Here is a 21015-nt window from a genome sequence, read left to right as displayed (position 1 = left end):
TGTTCATTTTTTATTTCACACTGAATCATCTTTTTATATTCTTCTAGGCATCACAGCTCCTTGCAGTATTAGGCAGGACAAAGAATTCAATCAATTCTTGGATCAAAATTAATAACAGAAGTATTTGTTTTTCAGAAATAAAAGTTGAGGGACTCAAATTTAAAGAAAGGAAGTATATATGTGTGTATGTGTGTGTGTGTGTGTGTGTGTGTTAACATACATGCCCCAAGACATGATGAAATTCAGCGTAATAAAACAGGTGGTGAGGCTGGGGGCATGTGGTGCCATCTTAAATTGGGGCTGTTCAAACACATGTTTGGCTTCAGTGGCTTAATAAGGTTAAAGATCACCATAGCAACATCTCAGCTTTGTATCCAACAATCCGACAAGCAGGCTCCATTGCCAACCAAACTCCGGGGCCCCTGACCTGTGCTATTGACACAGAATGGAGTTTTTATATTCTGGGACCGATCAGCAGGACACAGGCTTTAATTCCACGGAGCTTAGTTCTGTCTCCATTTTACTAATAAGACAAATTATGGGTGTGTGTGTGTAGTATATGAAACACTTTCCTCTGGGCAGAGGGGAAAGTGCCTGAGTGTGATAATTTGGGAGTATACTGTTTATATCAGTGTGTTTAGGACCAATCAATCAACAAATATTGACTTTCCTACCTATTGTATTCAAGGGTTCAAGTGTGGTAGAATAGTAAAAATAGTAACACTTTGGGGAGTTAAAGGAACATACAAGCAATGTTATTCTCAAACTTAGTGCAAACCTAGGCAAATCATTTTCCCATTCTGAATGCTAAATTGGTGATCATTATGCCTGTTGCATGATTGAGGTAAAACTCATAATTAGTTAAGGGATAAAAGTGATCACATAAGATAGAATATATCATTTTGATGATGTGAAAAACAGAAAAGCTTTTGTAGGAACAAAATAAACACAGCTAGGATAAGAAAGAAAATTGTCTATTGAGAAAAAAATCTTAGTATCAAATACTTTTCATAGTGGTCTGAGATCAAGAATACATAGGGAATTAATATAAATATGTAAGAACAAGAGCTATTCCCCAGTGATTAAGGGGTCAAAATATGTAAATGAACAGTTCACAAAAGAACAGTACTCTATTAACTATCATATGAAAGATCGCTCAAATCACTAGTAATAGAAATGCAAATCAAAACAATTCTGAGGTTTTACCTCACACTCAGACAATTGGCAAAATTGACAAAAGATGGGAATCATCAGTGTTGAAAGGACTATGGAGAGATGAGCACTCTAATATACTGTTGATGGAGTTGTGTATAGTCTATCTAACCTTTCTAGAAAACAATTTAGAATTATGCTTTAAAAATGACTACAATTATGCTTCTTCTAACCCTAACTCTAACCCTAATATTTTCATATTATACACACAAAATAGAATGTTTGCAATTCCAAACATACAAAAGTGACTGCCAAGAAAAATACTCTAGCTATACAAGAATTTTGTGTTTGTACATATAGGTGCTTTTTTTTAAATGTTTCTGGTTTTTCACTTTTTTATCTGAGTAAAAAGGAAAATGTTTCATTCCAGAGAATGTTGTAAAAATTACCTGAAGAAACATAGAAAATGTCCCCATTGGTTAATATGTAAAATATCTATATGATCACCACTGACAACAAAGAATAAAAACCACTCTGAGCACATTTTTTTTCTTTTCTTTAAAAGGCTCCCAAATCAATAATAGACCCAGAAATCCTATTGCTAAGCATATGCCCCTAGGAGATAAAAAAACAGAAAGGCCTTATGAATGTTAACTAATTAATCAATTGATCAATTATAATCAGCAAGGGTTTATTAAATACTAACTATGTGCCAGATACTCTGCATTGGGAATAAAAAGATAAAGATAATAAAACCTTGAAGTTAAGGATTATTTTGAGTGGAGATGATTTGTCTATATAAGTATATACGAAATTAATTCAGAGAAATACAATGAGGTTAAGGAGGGGCAGATAGCTAGATGATACAGTGCATAGAATACCAGACCTGGAGTCAGGAAGAGTCATTTCCTGAGTTCAAATCTCTAACTAGCTGTGTGACAGTGGGCATGTCACTTAACCTGTTTGTTTCCTCATTTGTAAAATAAGTTGGAGAAGGAAACAGCAAAACCATTTCAGTATCTCTGCCAAGATAGGGTCAGAGTCAGATATATTTGAGAACAACTAACAATAGCACAAAGTTAGATAGGAAGGGCACTTGGACTTGTGGTGATGTGAAAGGCTTCAAATAGAAAGTGGTATTTGATGAATAAGAAAATCACTTCAGGGGGGCGACTAGGTGGTACAGTGGATAGAACACTGGCCTTGGAGTCAGGAGTACCTGAGTTCAAATCCAGCCTCAGACACTTAATAATTACCTAGCTGTGTGGCCTTGGGCAAGCCACTTAAACCCCACTGCCTTGCAAAAACCTAAAAAAAGAAAAATCACTTTGGCATCTCTGTGGAGACCAGACTGGAATGGGATGAGATAAGACAGTGAGACCAGCTAAGAAGTCATTGCAATAGTTCAGGCAAGAGTTCTACCAAACTATTCATAGCAACACCCCCTTCCCCCCCCCCTTTTTTTTGGAGCAAAGAACTGGAAATAACATTAGTGTCCAACAGCTAGTGAATGGCAAAACAAATTGCACACACAAATTTTTTATTTTATGTTTTCAGATATAGTTGAGGTTAGGTGACCTGCCTGTGCTCTGCCCACTATGCACCTAGTTGCCCCTGTAGAACATATATTAAGTACAATTATTTCACATTAAGACAGCCTGTTGTCTTAGGATATTCTAATCCTAAGGAAAACCTTAGAAGATTTTTTTTTTATTTTTGCAAGGCAATGGGGTTAAGTGACTTGCTCAAAGTCACATAGCTAAGTAATTATTAAGTGTCTGAGGCTGGATTTGAACTCAGGTCCTCCTGACTCCAGGGCCAGTTCTCTATTCACTGTGCCACGTAGCTGTCCCCTCCTTAGGATATTCTAATCCTGATTCTACAGAGGATCTAGTTTTGACTCCTGCTCTGTAACTTATTAATGAAATTATCTTGTAAATGTAATCTCTCGGGGCCTCGATTTCTTTCTTTCTTTCTTTCTTTTTTTTAGGTTTTTGCAAGGCAAATGGGGTTAAATGGCTTGCCCAAGGCCACACAGCTAGGTAATTATTAAGTGTGTGAGACCGGATTTGAACCCAGGTACTCCTGACTCCAAGGCTGGTGCTTTATCCACTGCCACCTAGCCGCCCCTAGGGCCTCAATTTCTTAATCTGTAAAATGAGAAGATTGAACTAATTGACATGTAAAAACATATAAACCGACACAATGAACTAAGCATATTACTGTTCAGGTATTCAATCATATCTGACTCCTCATGACCCCAGGGACTAGGCTCTTCTATCCTCCACTATCTCTGTTCAGATTCATATTTGTTGTATCCATGATAGTATCCAACCATTTCATCTTCTGCTGTTCCCTTTTTCTTTTGCCTTCCATCTTTCCCAAGCTCAGGGTCTTTTCTAATGCAGAAGTTAGCAGAATCAGGAGGCTAATATTCCGACAGCCACAACACTGTAAACAGAAAGAGGAACAACAAAATCCTGCACGCTATATAATTAAAATGACTAAGCTTGACTCCAGAGATGTGTTGAGAAAACGACCCTCCCTTTCCTCTTTACAGAAGAGGGGAACTATGGTGTGGAATACTTCACACGCTGTTGGACTCCACATGGCTTTTTTGTATGAACGGATTCTTCCTTCCCCTTCTCCCCCCCGCCCAATTCTCTGACCCCTTCTACTCTCTTTAAAAATCTTTATTACAAGACATAGTTTGCTTAGGAGATAAAGGGGACAGAGATATATTTGGAAATTAAGGATTTTTTTTATTTAAAGAAAAGGTGGCTATTAAAGTTAAAATACTGCTACTAGGGGCGGCTAGGTGGCTCAGTGGATAAAGCACCGGCCCTGGAGTCAGGAGTACCTGAGTTCAAATCCGGTCTCAGACACTTAATATTTACCTAGCTGTGTGGCCTTGGGCAAGCCACTTAACCCCGTTTGCCTTGCAAAAACCTAAAAAAAAAAATACTGCTACTACCCATAGTACTTTTGTAGACTTGATTGCTGAGAGGAAACACAAAGATTAATAGGATGCTGAAGTGATAAGACATACACATAAAAAGAGAAACCAAACAAAGTGGCAGAAGTAAGGACCAAATGAATCCTACTGATAGAAAGTATAATCTAAGTTCAGAGGAGAGAGTGTTGCTGGGATGGGAGTGGTCAGGTAAGGAGGAGCTTGATTGGGTACTGAAGGATGGGAGGGATTTACAGATAAGAGAGAATTCTAGATGAGGAAGAAAAGAAACCTTCAACTTATATTATACTCAAAGTTTTCAAGAATCCCAAGTGATGGGGTGGCTAGGTGGCGGGTAGATAAAGCACGGGCCCTGGAATTAGGAGTACCTGGGTTTAAATCCGGTCTCAGACACTTGATAATTACCTAGCTGTGTGGCCTTGGGCAAGCCACTTAAACCCATTTGCCTTGCAAAAAAACTTAAAAAAAAAAAGAATCCAGAGTGATCCTCAGACCATGATTTTTGTATTATATATATGATTTATTTATTTATATGTTGTCTCTATTAAAATATAATCTCCTTGAGGGCCAGGGACTGCCTTTCTTTTTTATTGTATTTGTATTCCCATTGCTTAACACAGGACCTATCACATAGTAAGCATTTAATAAATGCTTGTCAATTGATAAGTGATGAGACATCAAAGTAAGCTATTACTGGGGGGGAAGGGATTAGGGTTGAAGATTTATGTCAGATTTATGATGAGAGTTGTAAGAGACTCTAGAAATCAAATCTTACAGATAAGGAGCAGCTAGGTGGAGCACTGACTCTGAGTTCAAATTTGACTTCAGACACTTATTACCTAGCTGTATGACCTTGGACATTTAATCCCATTTATATTTCACAGATAAAAGTTAGTACCCCAAAGTGGAATGAACATTGCCACCAGGAGTCCTAGTTCAATTTAATTTGTGAGCTAAAAGCTGAATGATCTTCAATTCTGAGTCTAATTTAATCCTCTATAAAAAGAAGGGGAATATCTGTCCCACAGTTTTTGTGAGTATCATTGAGATTTATGGAATCTTCTTTGTAACTATATATGAAATGTATTTTAATTATATTTATATATGTTGCTAATTTTTTTATGATGAATGGTAAAAAGGAAAGAATTAAATTTTATTTTATTTTCAGGTCTGAATATTCTTCTTTCCACCTTTCTTCTCCTCTCCCCTCCCATTTAGAAAGCAAGAAAACCAAAACCCATTACACATATGCATAGTCAAGTAAAACAAATTCCTTCTTAGTTCTATTAAAAAAATGTACTTTTCCCCATAATATACTATGAGTTCATCACTTCCTTGAGAGAGGTAGATTTCATGCTTCATCATCACTCCTCTGGAATCGAGGTTGGTCACTGGAATTGATTAGAGTTCTTAAGTCTTTCAAAGTTGTTTCTTTATAAAGACAAATAAATTAATTGTCTAAATTGTTTAATTGTAAATTGTTTTCCTGGTTTGGTTCACTTCACTCTATATCAATTTGTATAAGTTTTCTTAGGTTTGTCTGAAACCATTCCTTTCAACATTTCCTTTAGTAGCAAAATAGTATATCATTACATTCAAATACTATGATTTCTTCAGCTATTCCTTGATTGGCACTTTCCCCACCCTTATTTTCTTGTACTTTGCCATCATATAAAGACCAGCAATGGGACAGCAAAAAGGACACAAGTCCTTTTTCTCTTTGGAATATAGGCTTAGTTTATCCCCACCTTATTTCAAAAAATGCTTCTTTGGGAATAATTTGGCAAAGATAAGAGTACTGGTCTTGGAGTTAAGAAGACCTGAGTTCATATATCAATCACATCATGTACCTACTAGTTGTATGAACTTGAGTCTGTTAATTTGTCTCAATCTGAGTTGCCTTTTCTATAAAATAGACATAAACATCACTATAACCATTCGCTACTATGCTTCTGACTATTGAACTTGACCGCCATGATTCAGCTGCCTTTTCAGCCTAGAACTTCACTCAGCACCTGGATTTTCCTTACTTAGAATACCCCTCCACTTCCTTTCATTGGTGAGTTTCTTCACTGTGCTTCCAGTTTGGTTGGCCTGGGCAAACCTTGTGTCTGACTTTGCTTTAGACTCTCCAGACTTTGATTCCATGCCCCTGTGTCTTGGTAGGTACTTTATTCTTCTTCCTCACTCCAAGCCTTTTTTTTATATGGTGGCTTTCCTTATTACATTGTATGTATGTTCAATTTTTTTTACCTTTATTTATAACCACCACCTGTACTTTTTTCAGTACTTGTATACAGTAAGTGCTTAACAAATGCTTATTGCTTAATAGATCACTCATATGTCACATGAAGATTAAATGAGACAATATATGTAAAATATTTTGCAACACTTGGAATGCTATATAAATGTTTGGGTTTTTTTTACCATCATCATCATCATCATCATCATCACCATTTTTTCAGTAGACAGAGACCTCTTACTGAAAAAGGCTTTTTACACAACAATTCAGTAAGTAAATTTATAAAATGCATGTAATTTTTTTGAAGTCATTGAAATAGGTTTTTTTAAAGTTTACTTTTGCTTAATAAAAGCATCTATTTTTTTTCCTGGGAAAAACTTCTTTGCCAAATATTCTATTCTGTTCTCAAAGTATTGCTCTTGGATGGCACCTGTCTAAGAAATCAGTACTGACAATTTAATTAAAAGGGTTGCCCAAATCATAATTTGAGTAATACACATTCTTGATCCATATGCTTACATAAGGGATATGGCTAAAGGTATTTCTTTTGAGTGTCCAGGAAACTCAAGGAGGCTTTTAATGTTCCCAGAATCACCACAATCAATATGGTGTTCTCATAAGGAATCATCTTAAAACCATACCACTGATAGAGAATTCTTTTTCTTATTGTGCTCTGCACAGGGCATCCTTTAGGACACTTGTTAATGCCTTTAGCAAATGTATATCTTTCTGGTTCTTAGCAGATTGTTGAACAAACTTTTCTCTATGGATAATTCTGTCATGAAATTTAATATGATTTTAATATTCACATGAAAGATACCTTGTTTGAAGAAAATTTTAAGGCTGCATTGTACTCTACCAAGTCAAATGTTTTGCTATAATCAACAAATTATTAATCCAAAAGGATATTTCTTTCTTTGCATGTGTTATTTTTTTAAATTGCTAAGACAGAGCCTTCTATAGAAAATAATCTGTTAAACTCTTCCTATTTCCTTTTTATGTTTTCATCCAGTAAACCTTGGCTTTGTGCCTAGACTTTTCTCCTAATGATTATATAGAACAGAAAAAAAGGTGTATTGATATCTTCTCAATTGTTTTTTAGGAGGTAATAGTGGAATTTTAGGTATTGAGAAAGTAGAAGAATCCAAATATGATGATAATTCCATTATTTTTTTTTTGCAAGGCAATGGGGTTGTGACCTGCCCAAGATCATACAGCTAAGTAATTGTTAAGTGTCTGAGGCTGGATTTGAACTCGGGTCCTCCTGACTCCAGGGCCAATGCTCTATCTACTACACCATCTAGCTGCCCCTTAGTTCTATTATTGTTGCTGATATTACTATATCAGCAAAAGAAATGCCAGCAAATCTGTTTTATTTCACGTTTATTTGCTATCATCTTTCATGTTCACCTATAAATGCTCTTGGGATGTTCAGGTTTAGATGGATTTCTTACCAGTATAATTTAAGGTACTGTTATAACTTTAACTTTCTTTTGCTTTTGAATATTTTAGGGAATATTATTAGCAATTTTTCATCCTCTATCACTGTAATATTTTGCAAATGAACACCGCTCTAGCTGGTGTTACCCTTAGCTTATATATATATATCTCCACTTGCAAGTATCATAGAATCATAGGATCATAAATTTAAAACTAGAATTGAATACATGCTCTCTGTGGCAGTTTCTGGACTCTTTTAACCTTTCAGTTATGGTAACTGTTTTTGCATTGGCTAAAATTCTCCACAAAATAGTGACAATGAGAGATAGTATATTTACTTTTGGGGAATTTAACATTTTCTTCTCCCCCATTCCCCTTAAAAAATACATTTTATTTCAATAGCTGGGGATGAAGTTGTTGTAATTGCATGGGGTCTTCTCAACTTCATTCTTATTTTAATTTGATATTGATTTTTACTTCTTTTTTTTTCTTCTGAGCAGTTAATCTGATTACTCACAAGTGATTCTGAAATGATTACTAGGTCAGTTACCAGTCATTTCCTATCTGGAAAGATATAGTATTTTTTTAATGAGAAATTAAGACTTAAAATTTCCTGATTTCTAGAAGACTGTTCCCCTGGACTAATCCAAGTCTCAGTTTCCTTACCCATAGATAATGATATTTTTACTATGTACTTTTTAGGGAAGAGGCTTTATAAACTTCAAAACACTATAAGGTTAGCTTATTATTATTGTTATTGTTATTGTTATTATTATTATAGATGTCATTCTAAATTCTAAATTTGGTTGTTTTATTTGAAATGAAAAAATCAAGGATTTTTAAAAGACTAGTTCATATCTATGTGGAGTTGATGGAAAGGGCTGTGAAATACCTAAAGGAAGAATTTGTTTTAAGGATAATTGAAGCAAACAAGCCATGAAAATCCACAAGAGTTATAATTGACCTATGAACATGATACTACTATTACCAAGTATCTACTAGTTTCCTTGTTTTCCATTTCCTTTATCCCCTTCTAGGGAAATTCTTGGAATAAGTTGTCCATGGCAGAGCCAGAGATCTCATGGGAGGAAACAAAAACAGGTTGTTTCAGCTTTGAGCCGTCCAGCCCAGCAATTGTAGAGCTCTGACCTTACATTGGTCCTCTCAGTCTGAATATCCCATCTTACATCATATTTGGATGTAATTTCACCTAATTCCAGTTTAAAAGCATTATTTGAAGATTCATTTGCAGGATGCTATCGAGCAGCTCCCTTCCTACCCCATCCTTGTCATCCACTTTGACAGTACTTAAAATAAAGTACCCAGAGACAAGGTAAGTTGAAATAGACAACAGGCAATATAATACAAAATGTTTTGAGTAAAGTATGTCACTCAGATCCTTCTAAAATACATTTCTTCTTTTATTGTGAAGGCCTGGATATAGGCAACTTGGACTAATGTAAGTAATGGAACCAATCTTGTCCTTTGATCATCAAAAAGGTTACTGTTTGGGAAACTAAGTCCCAGCTCAGAAGATGGTCTTGTATGAGACTGACATAAAAGAGAACAGTTGTTTAATTATTAGCTCCCTAAGAAGCACTACTTATCATTTTAAAATGAAATAAAAAACAATTTCAGATGAAAAAAATCATGTGTGAGTGAGTTTGCGTCAGGTTGTGTGTGTGTGTGTGTGTGTGTGTGTGTGTGTGTGTGTGTGTGTGTGTACAAGAAAAATTCCTGGCAAGTTTAGTTTTTAAGTGTATTGGCTTTGCAAATAATTACACTCCCCTCTTGCCAATGGTGGCAAATTATAGTGTCAAAGCTTTGCTGAGGAAAAAAAAACAGATCCTGGTTTCTTTTACTTAGTAGCTGGCTATTTAGTGTCATCATGGACAAGGGATCATTTGATCATCACAATAACCCCAGGAGGTGAGTAAGGGCTTGGGGCCTCATGCCCATTGTACCAATGAGGGAACTGGGAAGTCAGAAACACAACGCAGTGTTAGTGAAGGAACACTGGATTTGAAGTTAGAAAATGAGTTCAGATTCTTTAACTCTTCTACTATGTGACTGAAGAATGATCCTTCAATTCTCTTCTCTTCAATTCTCCTATGATTCTCTGATTCTCTAAAGGCATTGATACAGTTACCTTTTTTTCCCTTGACAATCTTTTATTTTTTAGGTTTTTGAAACACCACCACCCCCTTAATGGTTCTTCTTTTGTTATTAAGCTGTTTTTAGATGTGTTCAACTTTTTGTGACCCCCTTTGGGGGGGTTTTCTTGGCAAAGATACTGGAGTGGTTTGCCATTTCCTTCTCCTTTTCATTTTACATTTGACTTGTCCAGGGTCACACAGCTAGGAAGTGTCTGAGCTCAGATTTGAACTCAGGAAGATGAATCTTTCTGACTTCAGGACCAGTATACCATGCATTATGGTGCCACCTAACTGCCCAGATTCTTCTCTTACCTATTTTCAATTCAATTCAATAACTATATCAAGTGCTTTTTATATCCTAGGCACTGTGCGAAGTGCTGAGGGTCAAAAAAGAGGCAATTGTACACTTTTCAGGCTCCTTGGTGGGATCCTCATCCAAGTCATGTCCAAAAACTATGAGTATCCTAAAAGATCCCATCCGGGGTTTTCTCTTTTCCCCTCTGCTACTTTACTTGATCTCAACTTCAAGGTATTTAATCAACATCTCTATGCTGATTATTCTCAAATTTATATAACCTGCTCTAGTCTATCTGCTGATTTCTAGTCTTCCATCTCCAATTGCCTTTCAGACATCTCAGACTAGATGCCCAGTAGACATCTTAAACTTAACTTATTGAAAATGGAAGTCATTATCTTTCTTTTTCAACTCTCTCTCCCAAATTTCCTTATTACTGTGGAGAGTCACCATTCACTCAATTTCCCAGGCTCAAAATCTAGCTCAGCTCCTGACTTTCTTTCACTCCCATTTCCTATCTGTTTCTAAGGTCTATTGACTTCGCCTTTTCAACATTTTTTGAATATATTCCCTTCTCTCCTCTGACATTATGATGTGGACCCTCATCTCCTCATGCCTGAACTATTTCAGTAGCCCACTGGATAGTCTTCCTGCCTCAAGTCTCTCTTCAATGCCATCTTTCCTCTGTCCAACTGCCAAAGTGATTTTCTTAAAGTGACTATGTCACTCCCACACTTGATAAATTACAGTGGTTCCCTATCATCTCTAGGATCAAATGCAAAACTCAATGTTTGGCATTCAAAACTCCTCAAAACATATCTCCCCCTACCTTTAGAGTCTTCTTATATCTTAACTCTCCCACCCCACTCTTAGATCCAGTAACATTGGCTCCTTGCTATTCTAGGAATGAGACCCTCCTTGCAGCTTTGGGAATTTTCTCTGGCTTTCCATCATGCCCAGAATACTCTCCCTCTTCATCTCCACTTCTTGACTTCCCTAGATTTGTTAAGTTCCCATCTTACTATCTTTATCAATCAATGAAAGCCTTTATCAATCCTCCTTAAATCTCGTGCCTTTCCCTTATTTTTTTCTATTTATCCAGGATATATCTTGTATGTATATAGTTGTTTGCTTGTTATGTCTGTTATTATATCATGAACTCCCCAAGGGCATGATGGTCTTTTGCTTTTCCTCTCATTCCCAGCACTTAGCATAGTGTCTGGAACCTAGAAGACAATTAACAAATACTAACTTAGTTTCCTGGGGTCATAAGGCTGTGAAATGGCAAAAAAGCATTGTAAACATGGTCTTCTGATCTCAGAATCTTTCCTTACTATTCTCTCTCTCTGTTTTCTGACTTCCTGTAGCTGAAGAAGGGGGATAATAAAATGTGAAACACTAGTGAATCTATAGAAGATATATGCTAGACTGATTTTAAATTCACTGGTTTCCTTTTGATGTATATCTTTCTGGACAAGGGAATAAGAAAAAAAATGGATGGTGGGGAAGGTTCCTGTTTATACAGGGGAAAACTATTTTCCCCTCCTCACAACAATCCACAAAAAAACCCCAAACCAAACATTCATCAGATCATTTCTTAAAGCCTTAGTCTCAATAGTGCCAGAAATCTCCCTATGGACAGATTTTCCGCAGGAGTTTGTAATCCCTGATAACAGTCAAACTAAGACAGATCCTATCTTCACCTGAAAGTTGAAGGAGGAAACTTCACACCCGGGTGATGGTTGAAATAACTGAACTCTTTCAGTCTTGAGATTGAACTTTTGAGACAGAACTTTTGAGAGAATATGGAATCAAAGGTATTAGCGAAGTGTGAAGTCAAAAGATTTGGTTTTGAGACCTGACTATTATTTTTTGTAACTTTGTGACCTTGGACAGGTCACTTAAACTTAAACTCTCTGAATGAAAATTCCTGAAATGCTTCACTGGATTATCACAAAAAAAAATCAGTTGATGTAATATATGTAAAATACTTTATTAACCTCAAAGTCTTGTAAAAATGTCAATTGTTGTTCACATTACTTTTTAAAATAGAAATAGTGACAGACTTCAAATGTTAGCACTATTTTCCCTATTAGCTCTGAGGTAGCCTCAAACATTTGAAAGACTTCTTCCCTGTGAGTTATTCTAAATGATAATGGTTTGGAAATCACTCTCATGGTTGCTTAGAGCTGAGCTAGGTTGCTCCAGGGTTGTTTGTCCCCTCTCAAAGAGGGCCAATTACACCATAAGGGTGATGTATTGACTTGGGCCTGAATAGAATTTAAGTGAGGCAGAGCTGCACAAAGAGGGAATGGGGCTAAGTCAAACTGGTCAAGCACTGGTGTCCTCCATACCCTGGAATCTAGCCATTACACAACTGAAAAATTGCAGTGACAAGATTAACTATTGAACTTTATATAGTACTGTAAGATGAAAAAAAAATTTCACATAGATGACTTCATTTAATTCACAAAATTCTGTAAACATTTTAGGACAAGTTCTCTTAGCTCTGTTTAAAGGGCAAGAAAACTGAATCTCAGAGAGATTCAGTAGTAGCTTATTCATGGTACCTAGTTTGGTCAAAAGGTCAGATTGATTTTCAGTCCTCAAAAACTTCTTCCTTCCTTATACTCCATGCAAGGGGGCTTTTTAAATGACAGGGTCAAGTTCCAAAGGTATAAAGATGTCTTTGAGAGGAATCCCAATCTGGGTCTCCAGTCTCTAGTCAGTGCTCTCCTCTCCCTGTTCTCTAGCTCTGCTTCTTCCCAGTTCTCTGCTCTTTTGTCTCTCTATTCTCCAAGGGATCAAAACAGGACAAGTTAGAAATTGTTGGCATCTCCATGTCTGCTAGCCTAGTTCTGTCCCTGTCTTACCTTACCAGAGCCAAATGAAAAGGAAGTCAAAAAGGAAGCAAATGGCCTTTTCTCCAAAGAAGGGGCCTCTCTTCTCTTTCTTTCTGTCAGACTCAGATCAACTAGTTATACCAGAAAGCCTCTTTGAGTTCCTTTTGTCTCCTAGACTAAGGAAGGGGAACGGGGCTAGGCAGAAGGACCATAATGTCACCATTTCCCCTCTACCATCCCTTACCAGCTCTCCCCTCAATTAAGTCAAGATTTCTGATTTTGGACAGATACCTATTACCTCAATATAAACTGAGGGTAAATGATTCTCCCCAAAGCAAGAGAAAAAAAAACTATTATGTGAATTTACAGTATTGGATTAAGAACCTAAAGTTCCCTCACCCTTAATTACCACACTTGTTTCTTCCTACCCTAGGGGACAAACTGACTAAAGAGGCTGTGAGGGCAGGATGTATGTTATGCAGAAGGAACAGCACAAAGTCAGTCAACCAACATTTATTACAAATTTCCTATGTACCAGGAAGACTTCTAGGAGTAAAATGAAGTTTCAGATTTCCTCATATTCATGAGAACAAACTTTCTAATAATTAGAGCTATCTAGCAAAGGCAGGGAAAAAGCACTTGTTAATATTCTATAGATTGGAATTGATCTAAATGTTCTCTATAGTACTTTCTTCCAATGTGAAACTGGATGGATCTTGATACAAATTGCAATAGTGCAAAGACTGCCATTGTATTGGCTATTCCCCCAGAATGTTGTGAGAACATTTTGAAAACCTTAAAGAATTATAAAATATGAAGTCCATAACGTGCCATTCTTATAACAGTCCTGAGAAGTAGATATTCATTTTACAGATGAAAACAGAATGTTTAAATTACTTGCACAAGATCACCAAGCTACTAAGCATCAGAGACAGAATTCGAACTCGAGTCTTCTGATCCTATCCAGTAGTGTTTACATCATAATACAAAGGTTTCCCACAGATGTACTAAACCTGACTAAAATGGTTATGACTGCCTTTTCTTCCCCTGGTACTCTCTCATCTGGCTTATCATAGGCCTGAGATATGATTCAGGAGGGAAATAAACCACACTAATACTTATACATGTACTCGATAGGCAGTTCCTGTGCACGCACACCCGTGGCTCTTGTCAAGACATCCTTAATCACTTGAAGGGAGCCTACAGCGTTTCGGTTGAACTAGTGGCTAAAGAATATATATTTTTTAATCTTTGTGTTCTCAACACCTCCTACACTCAGTGGGCACATAGTAGGCGTTTAATCAATGTAGAATCGAATGTATTGGTGAGTTCAACGAGGCGTAGTCCTTTGTTCAAAGAACAGCAAGTCAGGAAAGGACTTCATCTGGCTGCTTCAGCCACGTAGAGTTTAGTTCCGTTTTCCCTATTAGCATATCAAAAAATCACAGTAGTGAAAAGTTCTTACAGCTAATATGAGGGAGGGATACAGTTACATCCCTGGATTGCACTGCACGGTGTCTCTGGTTCCCCAATACCTCACAGATGTTTGGTCATTGGATAGTTTCTATCGAACTCACCAAAGATATATACATCCAAGCACAATTGCCTTCTCCACAGTCCACCAAATATAACATTAGAGACTTAAAAAAAAAATCCCTTTACGAACTCTAGGGACACCACGTTCCTGCTTTCATTAAGACTCCTACTTGCCAGAATCTAGTCCTTTAAAGCATTCCCTCTTCCCTTCCCCCTCTCCATCTATTTACCATTTACCAGCTCATCCGTATGGAATACGAGGCTCCCACTTCCTGGAGAACTGTAGTTTGAGGTCTAATTGATTCTGGTAATTAATTTGTTCTACCTGCTAGATCAGATGGAAATCCTACCCGTGCGCCCAAGGATTAGCACTTGGCTTTCTAACACCTCCTCTAATTATCTAATAGCATGGGTTGTGAGGACTCAGTCTCTATTAAAACACTTTTACTATTAGCAGTAGTGATTGGAATTGTGATGACGACTGGATTTCAACAAATTAGAGCTTAAAAATCGGGAGATGGAAGAGAAGTGGCTTCTTTTAATTTCCCTGAGTTTAACATCAATAATTAGAGCAATTTTCGGAGATGCGAGCCGAAATTACCCCTGCTGTGCTGTAGACTATCACCTTAATTTTAGCAGATCGACTCCAGGGAAATAAATGGGACAGATTAGAAAAAGATAAACATAAAAGACAAAAGATTACAAGAGGACAAGGGGGGAAATGAAAGGCGAGTGAGTGGAAAAGGAAGATGGGGAAAGAACCTCGATAGGATGCAATTTGGGGGGGGGGTGAGTGGGAAGTGAAGGGGCCACATTCAGAGGAAATAAGACTGGGAGTGAATGTGGCAGGGGAAGCATTGGAAATGAGAGTAGAGCGGAAATGGAGGAGGCCAGGAAGTAGGGCTGGGCGGATTCATACTGCACAGATTATCCTGATAATTTAGATAAAAAATACCCCCACACTATCATTACCAGATAACTGAGGTAAAGAAAGTATTGTGATCATTATTTACCTTACAGATCCAGCTAATCGACCAGCCCTCCACTTCAACTGTTGGAACCCCGTTCTCCTTACGTTACCCCCTTTGCCCCTTGCTATCATCCCCACGGTCGATTTAAACCAAGGCCAAGTCCCCGGAGGAAATCACCCCTTCATCATTATTGCCATTGTCCCTGAGAGTGTATGTCCCGACTCTGTAAGGCTTCATCTATTTCCTTTTGAAAATTATTTCAAAAGAGAGGTGCCAGAAGTGATACAGCCCCTCCAGGTGTTCAGGGCTGAGACTGAAATAGTCAAAGGCTCCCCCAATACAGTTTGGGCATCCGGCTTCCTACAGGAGTGGGCTAGGGGAGCCTTTCAGCACTTCGGACAGCGCCCCCACCCCGCCCAGTCAGTCTACCTTCTGCTAGGACCGCGCCGGCTGCCAGCCTCCCCCTCGCATTCCCCCTCCCCTTCCCACCGAGATTTGCAGCTTCGCCATTGGCTCTCCCCTTCTCCCCTCTGCCAGCAGCCAACTCTCCAGCCACAAAGATTCAGCCCACCTTGGAGTTCTCTCCTAGCCTCTCCAGCGTTGGGGTTGCCCAGGCCAGAGGAGAGACACCAAGGAAACTGAGTCCTGAGAGGGTAGCGCCTCACGACCCCCTGGATAACTAGAAGCTGCCTAGCTTCTCCCCCGCCCCCCTCACCCTACTCTGGTCTTACCCCACTTCCTTTCAAAATGAACCTCAACTTCACCTCCCCACTCCACCCCGTGTCTTCCCAGAGGCCCACGTCCTTTTTTATCGAAGACATCCTGCTGCACAAGCCCAAGCCGCTGCGGGAGGTAGCGCCTGACCACTTCGCCAGTTCCCTGGCCTCCCGAGTCCCCCTGTTAGACTATGGTTACCCCCTCATGCCCACGCCGACCCTCCTGGCTCCTCACCCGCATCATCCTCTCCACAAAGGCGACCACCATCACCCTTATTTCCTTACTACCTCGGGTAAGTGGCAGGCACTGAGGGAATATGCGAAAGGAGGGAGGAGGGGATGGGGGTGGGGGGGGGAAGAAAGAGGGGAAAAGGCTTTTTCGCTTTTCGATCTTCCTCGGACTATTAGTCCCGGGAGGGGAAAGGCCGGCGTTCATGCTTCTCGCCCCCTTGGTAACATCTCTCCCCAAGTAAAAGTGGAAGTCGGAGGCATGTAGTAGAAAGATGAGTATGGGACACACCTGAGGAATCCAAGATTACGAGATATCTCCAATGTTCTTTACTATGAGTTACTTATGAGTCCCGAGGCCCAGGGGAAGGTGTTCGTAATGCACCAGGAGATTACTAAACATTATTCACGCTGGCCCTTTGATCATGATAGTGGTGGTTCTGTTTTTTCCCCCAAAGGACTTTGGTTATACAATTCCATCTCGTTTTTCCGTCCCGCTTACAAGAGTTCCAGATCCAAGAGATCCGGAATCCAGAAGCAGATGCCTTTGAGATATTTTTTCCTATGTGTCTGATCGCCTCTTCCGTTATCCTGTCGGACTTTTGCGATAGAGAATGAGGCTCCCGAGGGTTCAGTGCCCTATCCAGTACTTGCCAATTCAGACTTGGTTTAAAAATTTTTTTTGCAGACGGGCAGCTTGACCCCGAAGCCGATGACGAAAACGGGTGGAGAAGGAAAGGTGGAGGGATGCATTTCCTTTTTGACCTCTCTGCGCAGCCCAAATGTTGCTCCACCTCAATGACAGGCATGGGCTGGGCAGGATACCTCTCTCTCTCTCTCTCTCTCTCTCTCTCTCTCTCTCTCTCTCTCTCATTTCCCTCATCTTCCGAATTTAGGAGACCAAAGTTGTTATTTCGGTCTTGAACATTTCTGTCAAGGAGTCATTGTCAGGCCAATGTCTGAATGAAAAAAAGGGCAAGGGAAGTAAAAGGGGTCAGGTTAAACAGGGGATTTAACTCTCAGATTAAGGGGCTCTATTGCGACCCACTGAGGACATTTCCTAGAGCCGAAGAGCTAATTCCAGCTCCAGAATTGGGCCTCACAGTCTGAGGAAAATGGTGGTGGGGAAAACGGTGAGAGAGATTGGGGCGTGGGAAGCCAAAAAAAAAAAAAAAAAAGAAGAGAGAACTTTTGAGATAAGGTACACCAACGTCCGGGACTGGTACCGGGACCAGAGCTGGGATGTATTCAGTTTCCTAAAATGCAGATGACACTTGGACCCCAGAGTCTTTGGCTAATTTCCACAGGAGATCGAAACATTTTGAATCGAAGTGGCCAACTAGATGCGTGTTCACATTACTCCAAGTAGACCACGATCCCCTTCCCAGTCCTGGGGACCGTGTTCAGAATTTCTGATCCTTCGCCCACCTTTCCGAAGAATAGTTCTAAATTGTTTCCCCGTGTTCTAGCTCACTGTAAAGCGGTGTTTCATGAAGACAGGCGAATAATTTGGCTAGGGAAGTCATGACAGGGACCCAATACAACCTCTGGTCCGCAGCCAGAGAACGTTCCAGGGGTCCCAGTTCAAATCTCTTTCCTCTGACGACCCCCCAAATAAACCCGTGAACTAACGTGCCAGATGGGAAATGTCTAGTGAGGCTCAGTCAAGAACTGACCTAAAAAATCACTCGAGGTACTTTTGCCTTGATTTTGTTCCTTCCGTTTCCTCTCCCCCCTCCCCATTTTAGGGTGAGGAAGACTGGAGAGCTTTCCCAAGATGAGAGCCTCTAGGCTAGGAAACAGACGGGAGAAGAAAGCTCCCATTGACCCCATCTTGTCTTCCTGAAGGGGTTCGGTCTGGGAAAGCATCCCAAGGGAAAGTATTGTTAAGGGGAAAAATGGCTACGGTGGCTGATGGATCAGGACCTCCAGGAGAAGAAGAGAGAGGCTATGGAATACAGGAAAAGAGATCTTTCCCATCTTTCGAGTTTTCCTTTGAAGCCTACACAAATACGGGATTCTTTGAACATCTAAGGAGCTATTCTCGTTTTCTGTTACTTCGGAGGCTACTCTCTACTGAGTTCATTCAAAAAAAAAATGCTCAAGTCTTTTCTTACTCAGTCATCTTTTCCTTTCTACCCCTGGGGTTTGGGGTTGCGCTCCCCCAGTGAAAAGAGGAGAAAGAACTAGCAAGGCGTAGGCACCCAGTTCTGAGTCGCGAGGCAGTGGGAAGGTCTCTGGGGCTGGGGTGGCTTCTCAGTGGCTGGGGCCTGTCTCCCACACCGGCTCTCCTTCCCTCCTCGCCAGGGGTGCCGGTCTCTGCGTTGTTCCCGCATCCCCCTCATACCGATCTTCCGGGGAAGCACTGCCGCCGTCGTAAAGCCCGCACGGTCTTTTCCGACTCTCAGCTCTCGGGCCTCGAGAAGAGGTTTGAGATCCAACGTTATTTATCCACCCCAGAGCGGGTGGAACTGGCCACGGCGCTCAGCCTGTCGGAGACTCAGGTAGGGGAGTCAGAGGAGGGCTGACCTCTTGTTCCTCCATTCGAAGCTCTTCTGATAATTCTGTGCCCCTCAGGCCTCACTATTCTATAGCATTTCAAGGTTTACAAAGCTCCCCCTAAGCCTGTGAAGTAGTCACTTTAGGTATTATCATTCCCATTTTGCAGACGACGAAGAGGAGCTTGGAAAGGATAAATTAGCCCACAGTGGTACCCAGAAGGGTCAAGAGAGCCAGGACTCCGAACCAAACTGTCCATCGCGTCCCAGCAAACTCTACCTTTAACTCCCACAAAGCTTCCTCTGCAGGGGAACGATATGATGCCACCAAAGGTCAATTAGGAATCTCTGTTTTACACCTAATTCAGTCCAGACAGTGACTGGTCCAAGGTCGAACAGATAGTGACTAGAACTAATAATACCTGGGAGAACTGGATATTGAACCTAGTGCTGCTAACACTGCTTCGGCTGACTCAAAATGTGCTTTCATTCATCTTTAGTCCTGCCGCTTTAGTTTTCTACCAGTTTTCTCCTGGGTACAGAATTCCCTCCACCCCCCAGCTCCTCAGAGGAATTCAACAAAATGTAATAGAACTGAGTACTGGTTTTAGAGTCATAGTACCCGAGTTTGAATGAAGACAATATCCTGTGTGATCTTGGGCAAGTCATCTCTCTTCTCAAGTTCCTCTGTAAAATGGGAATACTAGCACTTGTACCTATAAGAATCAGAATATGTATATATATATATATATATATATATGTATATATATATATATATATGGAAACTATAAGATTTAATACAAATTGTTTGCAAAAGAAGCTAAGAATTTCTTTCACTCTGCTGTAATTACAATGAAAGAGATATGAGCTATATCTGATGTCCCTTTCAGCTCTGACATCTTATATGATTCAGTGCTTCAAGAGCATTAGGGAGTCTCATCTCCAGTCTCATTCTTAGCCATTCCTTGACTTTTTCTGCTACATTCCTTTCCCTGGCCCTCACTTTAAATGTTTGTGCTTCGGAACTCAAGCCACTCCGAAACCATGAGCCTGCCCTGTCTCAGGCCCTAGGGCTGAGGGGAGTGACAAGAGTAAAAATAGGACTTTGCTATTTCCTACCAAATCTCCATTCTGGACTAAACGTTCATCAGGAGGTGACGGCGGGGGGGGGGGGGGGGGGGGGGATCTGAGGCTTATCGATCGATACCAATAGCTGATAATTATTAGCACTATTCTTCAGCATCATTATTTCAGGATTTTTAATTTTATAGTAACGATCCTTTTTAACTCATTCATTCTTTCTAGTCGGACTTTATAATTTTAGGTTAGTAACTATACCGAGTCTAGGCTTTCACTGTTATCGAATAATTAGCGAAGTGCATATTTCATTGTTCCCAACATAAGTGATTCAGGTATTTGTCACCGTGACTACCTGTCGGAATGTATGACGCGGGTTTTATTTCTTTCCCTTGGGGAAGGTGAAGACGTGGTTCCAGAATCGGAGGATGAAGCACAAAAAACAGCTGCGGAAAAGCCAGGACGAGCCAAAGGCACCCAGCGGCCAGGAGAGCCCCCAGCGCAGCCCCCACGCCTCCGAGGCGGTGCCGGTTGAGCCTCGAGCTGGGCCCCCAGTAGCCGGCCCCTTCGTTCTTACTGAGCCGGAGGATGAAGTGGACATCGGGGACGAGGGAGAGCTGGGGCCCGGGCCGCATCAACTTTGAACTGTTGAGTCGCAGGGAGGAAGGGAAAGGTTGGGACCAGAGAAGGGAGGCCAATCCTCTTGGGATCTCTTTTTGCAGAGGGGACACAGACTCCTGGGTTTTGAGGAGACTAAGAGACCGATTAGGGGTAGGGCTGCCATTTTCCTGCTTTTTTTTTTTGAAAAACAAATAACCCCTTCTACTCCAGTCACGATTCCCATCGACCCTTCATAGTGAGAGTTTGGCGCCCAGTCCTAGACCATA

General features: G+C 40.2%; 1 protein-coding gene across 1 annotated transcript; it reads left to right on the top strand.

Annotated features, from left to right (window-relative positions):
- The first annotated feature begins 16356 nt into the window (after positions 1-16356).
- Positions 16357-20791, top strand: BSX (brain specific homeobox). Its single transcript, XM_074235587.1, has 3 exons — positions 16357-16618; positions 18861-19057; positions 20530-20791. The coding sequence occupies exons 1-3, from the start codon at positions 16357-16359 to the stop codon at positions 20770-20772; spliced, it is 702 nt and encodes a 233-aa protein (XP_074091688.1). The 3' UTR covers positions 20773-20791.
- The last annotated feature ends 224 nt before the right edge of the window (positions 20792-21015 follow it).

The sequence above is a fragment of the Macrotis lagotis genome, chromosome 1 (assembly GCF_037893015.1).
Source record: "Macrotis lagotis isolate mMagLag1 chromosome 1, bilby.v1.9.chrom.fasta, whole genome shotgun sequence".
Taxonomy (NCBI): domain Eukaryota; kingdom Metazoa; phylum Chordata; class Mammalia; order Peramelemorphia; family Peramelidae; genus Macrotis; species Macrotis lagotis.
Note: the sequence above shows the minus strand (reverse complement) of the source record. Positions and strands in the feature narration are given on the sequence as shown.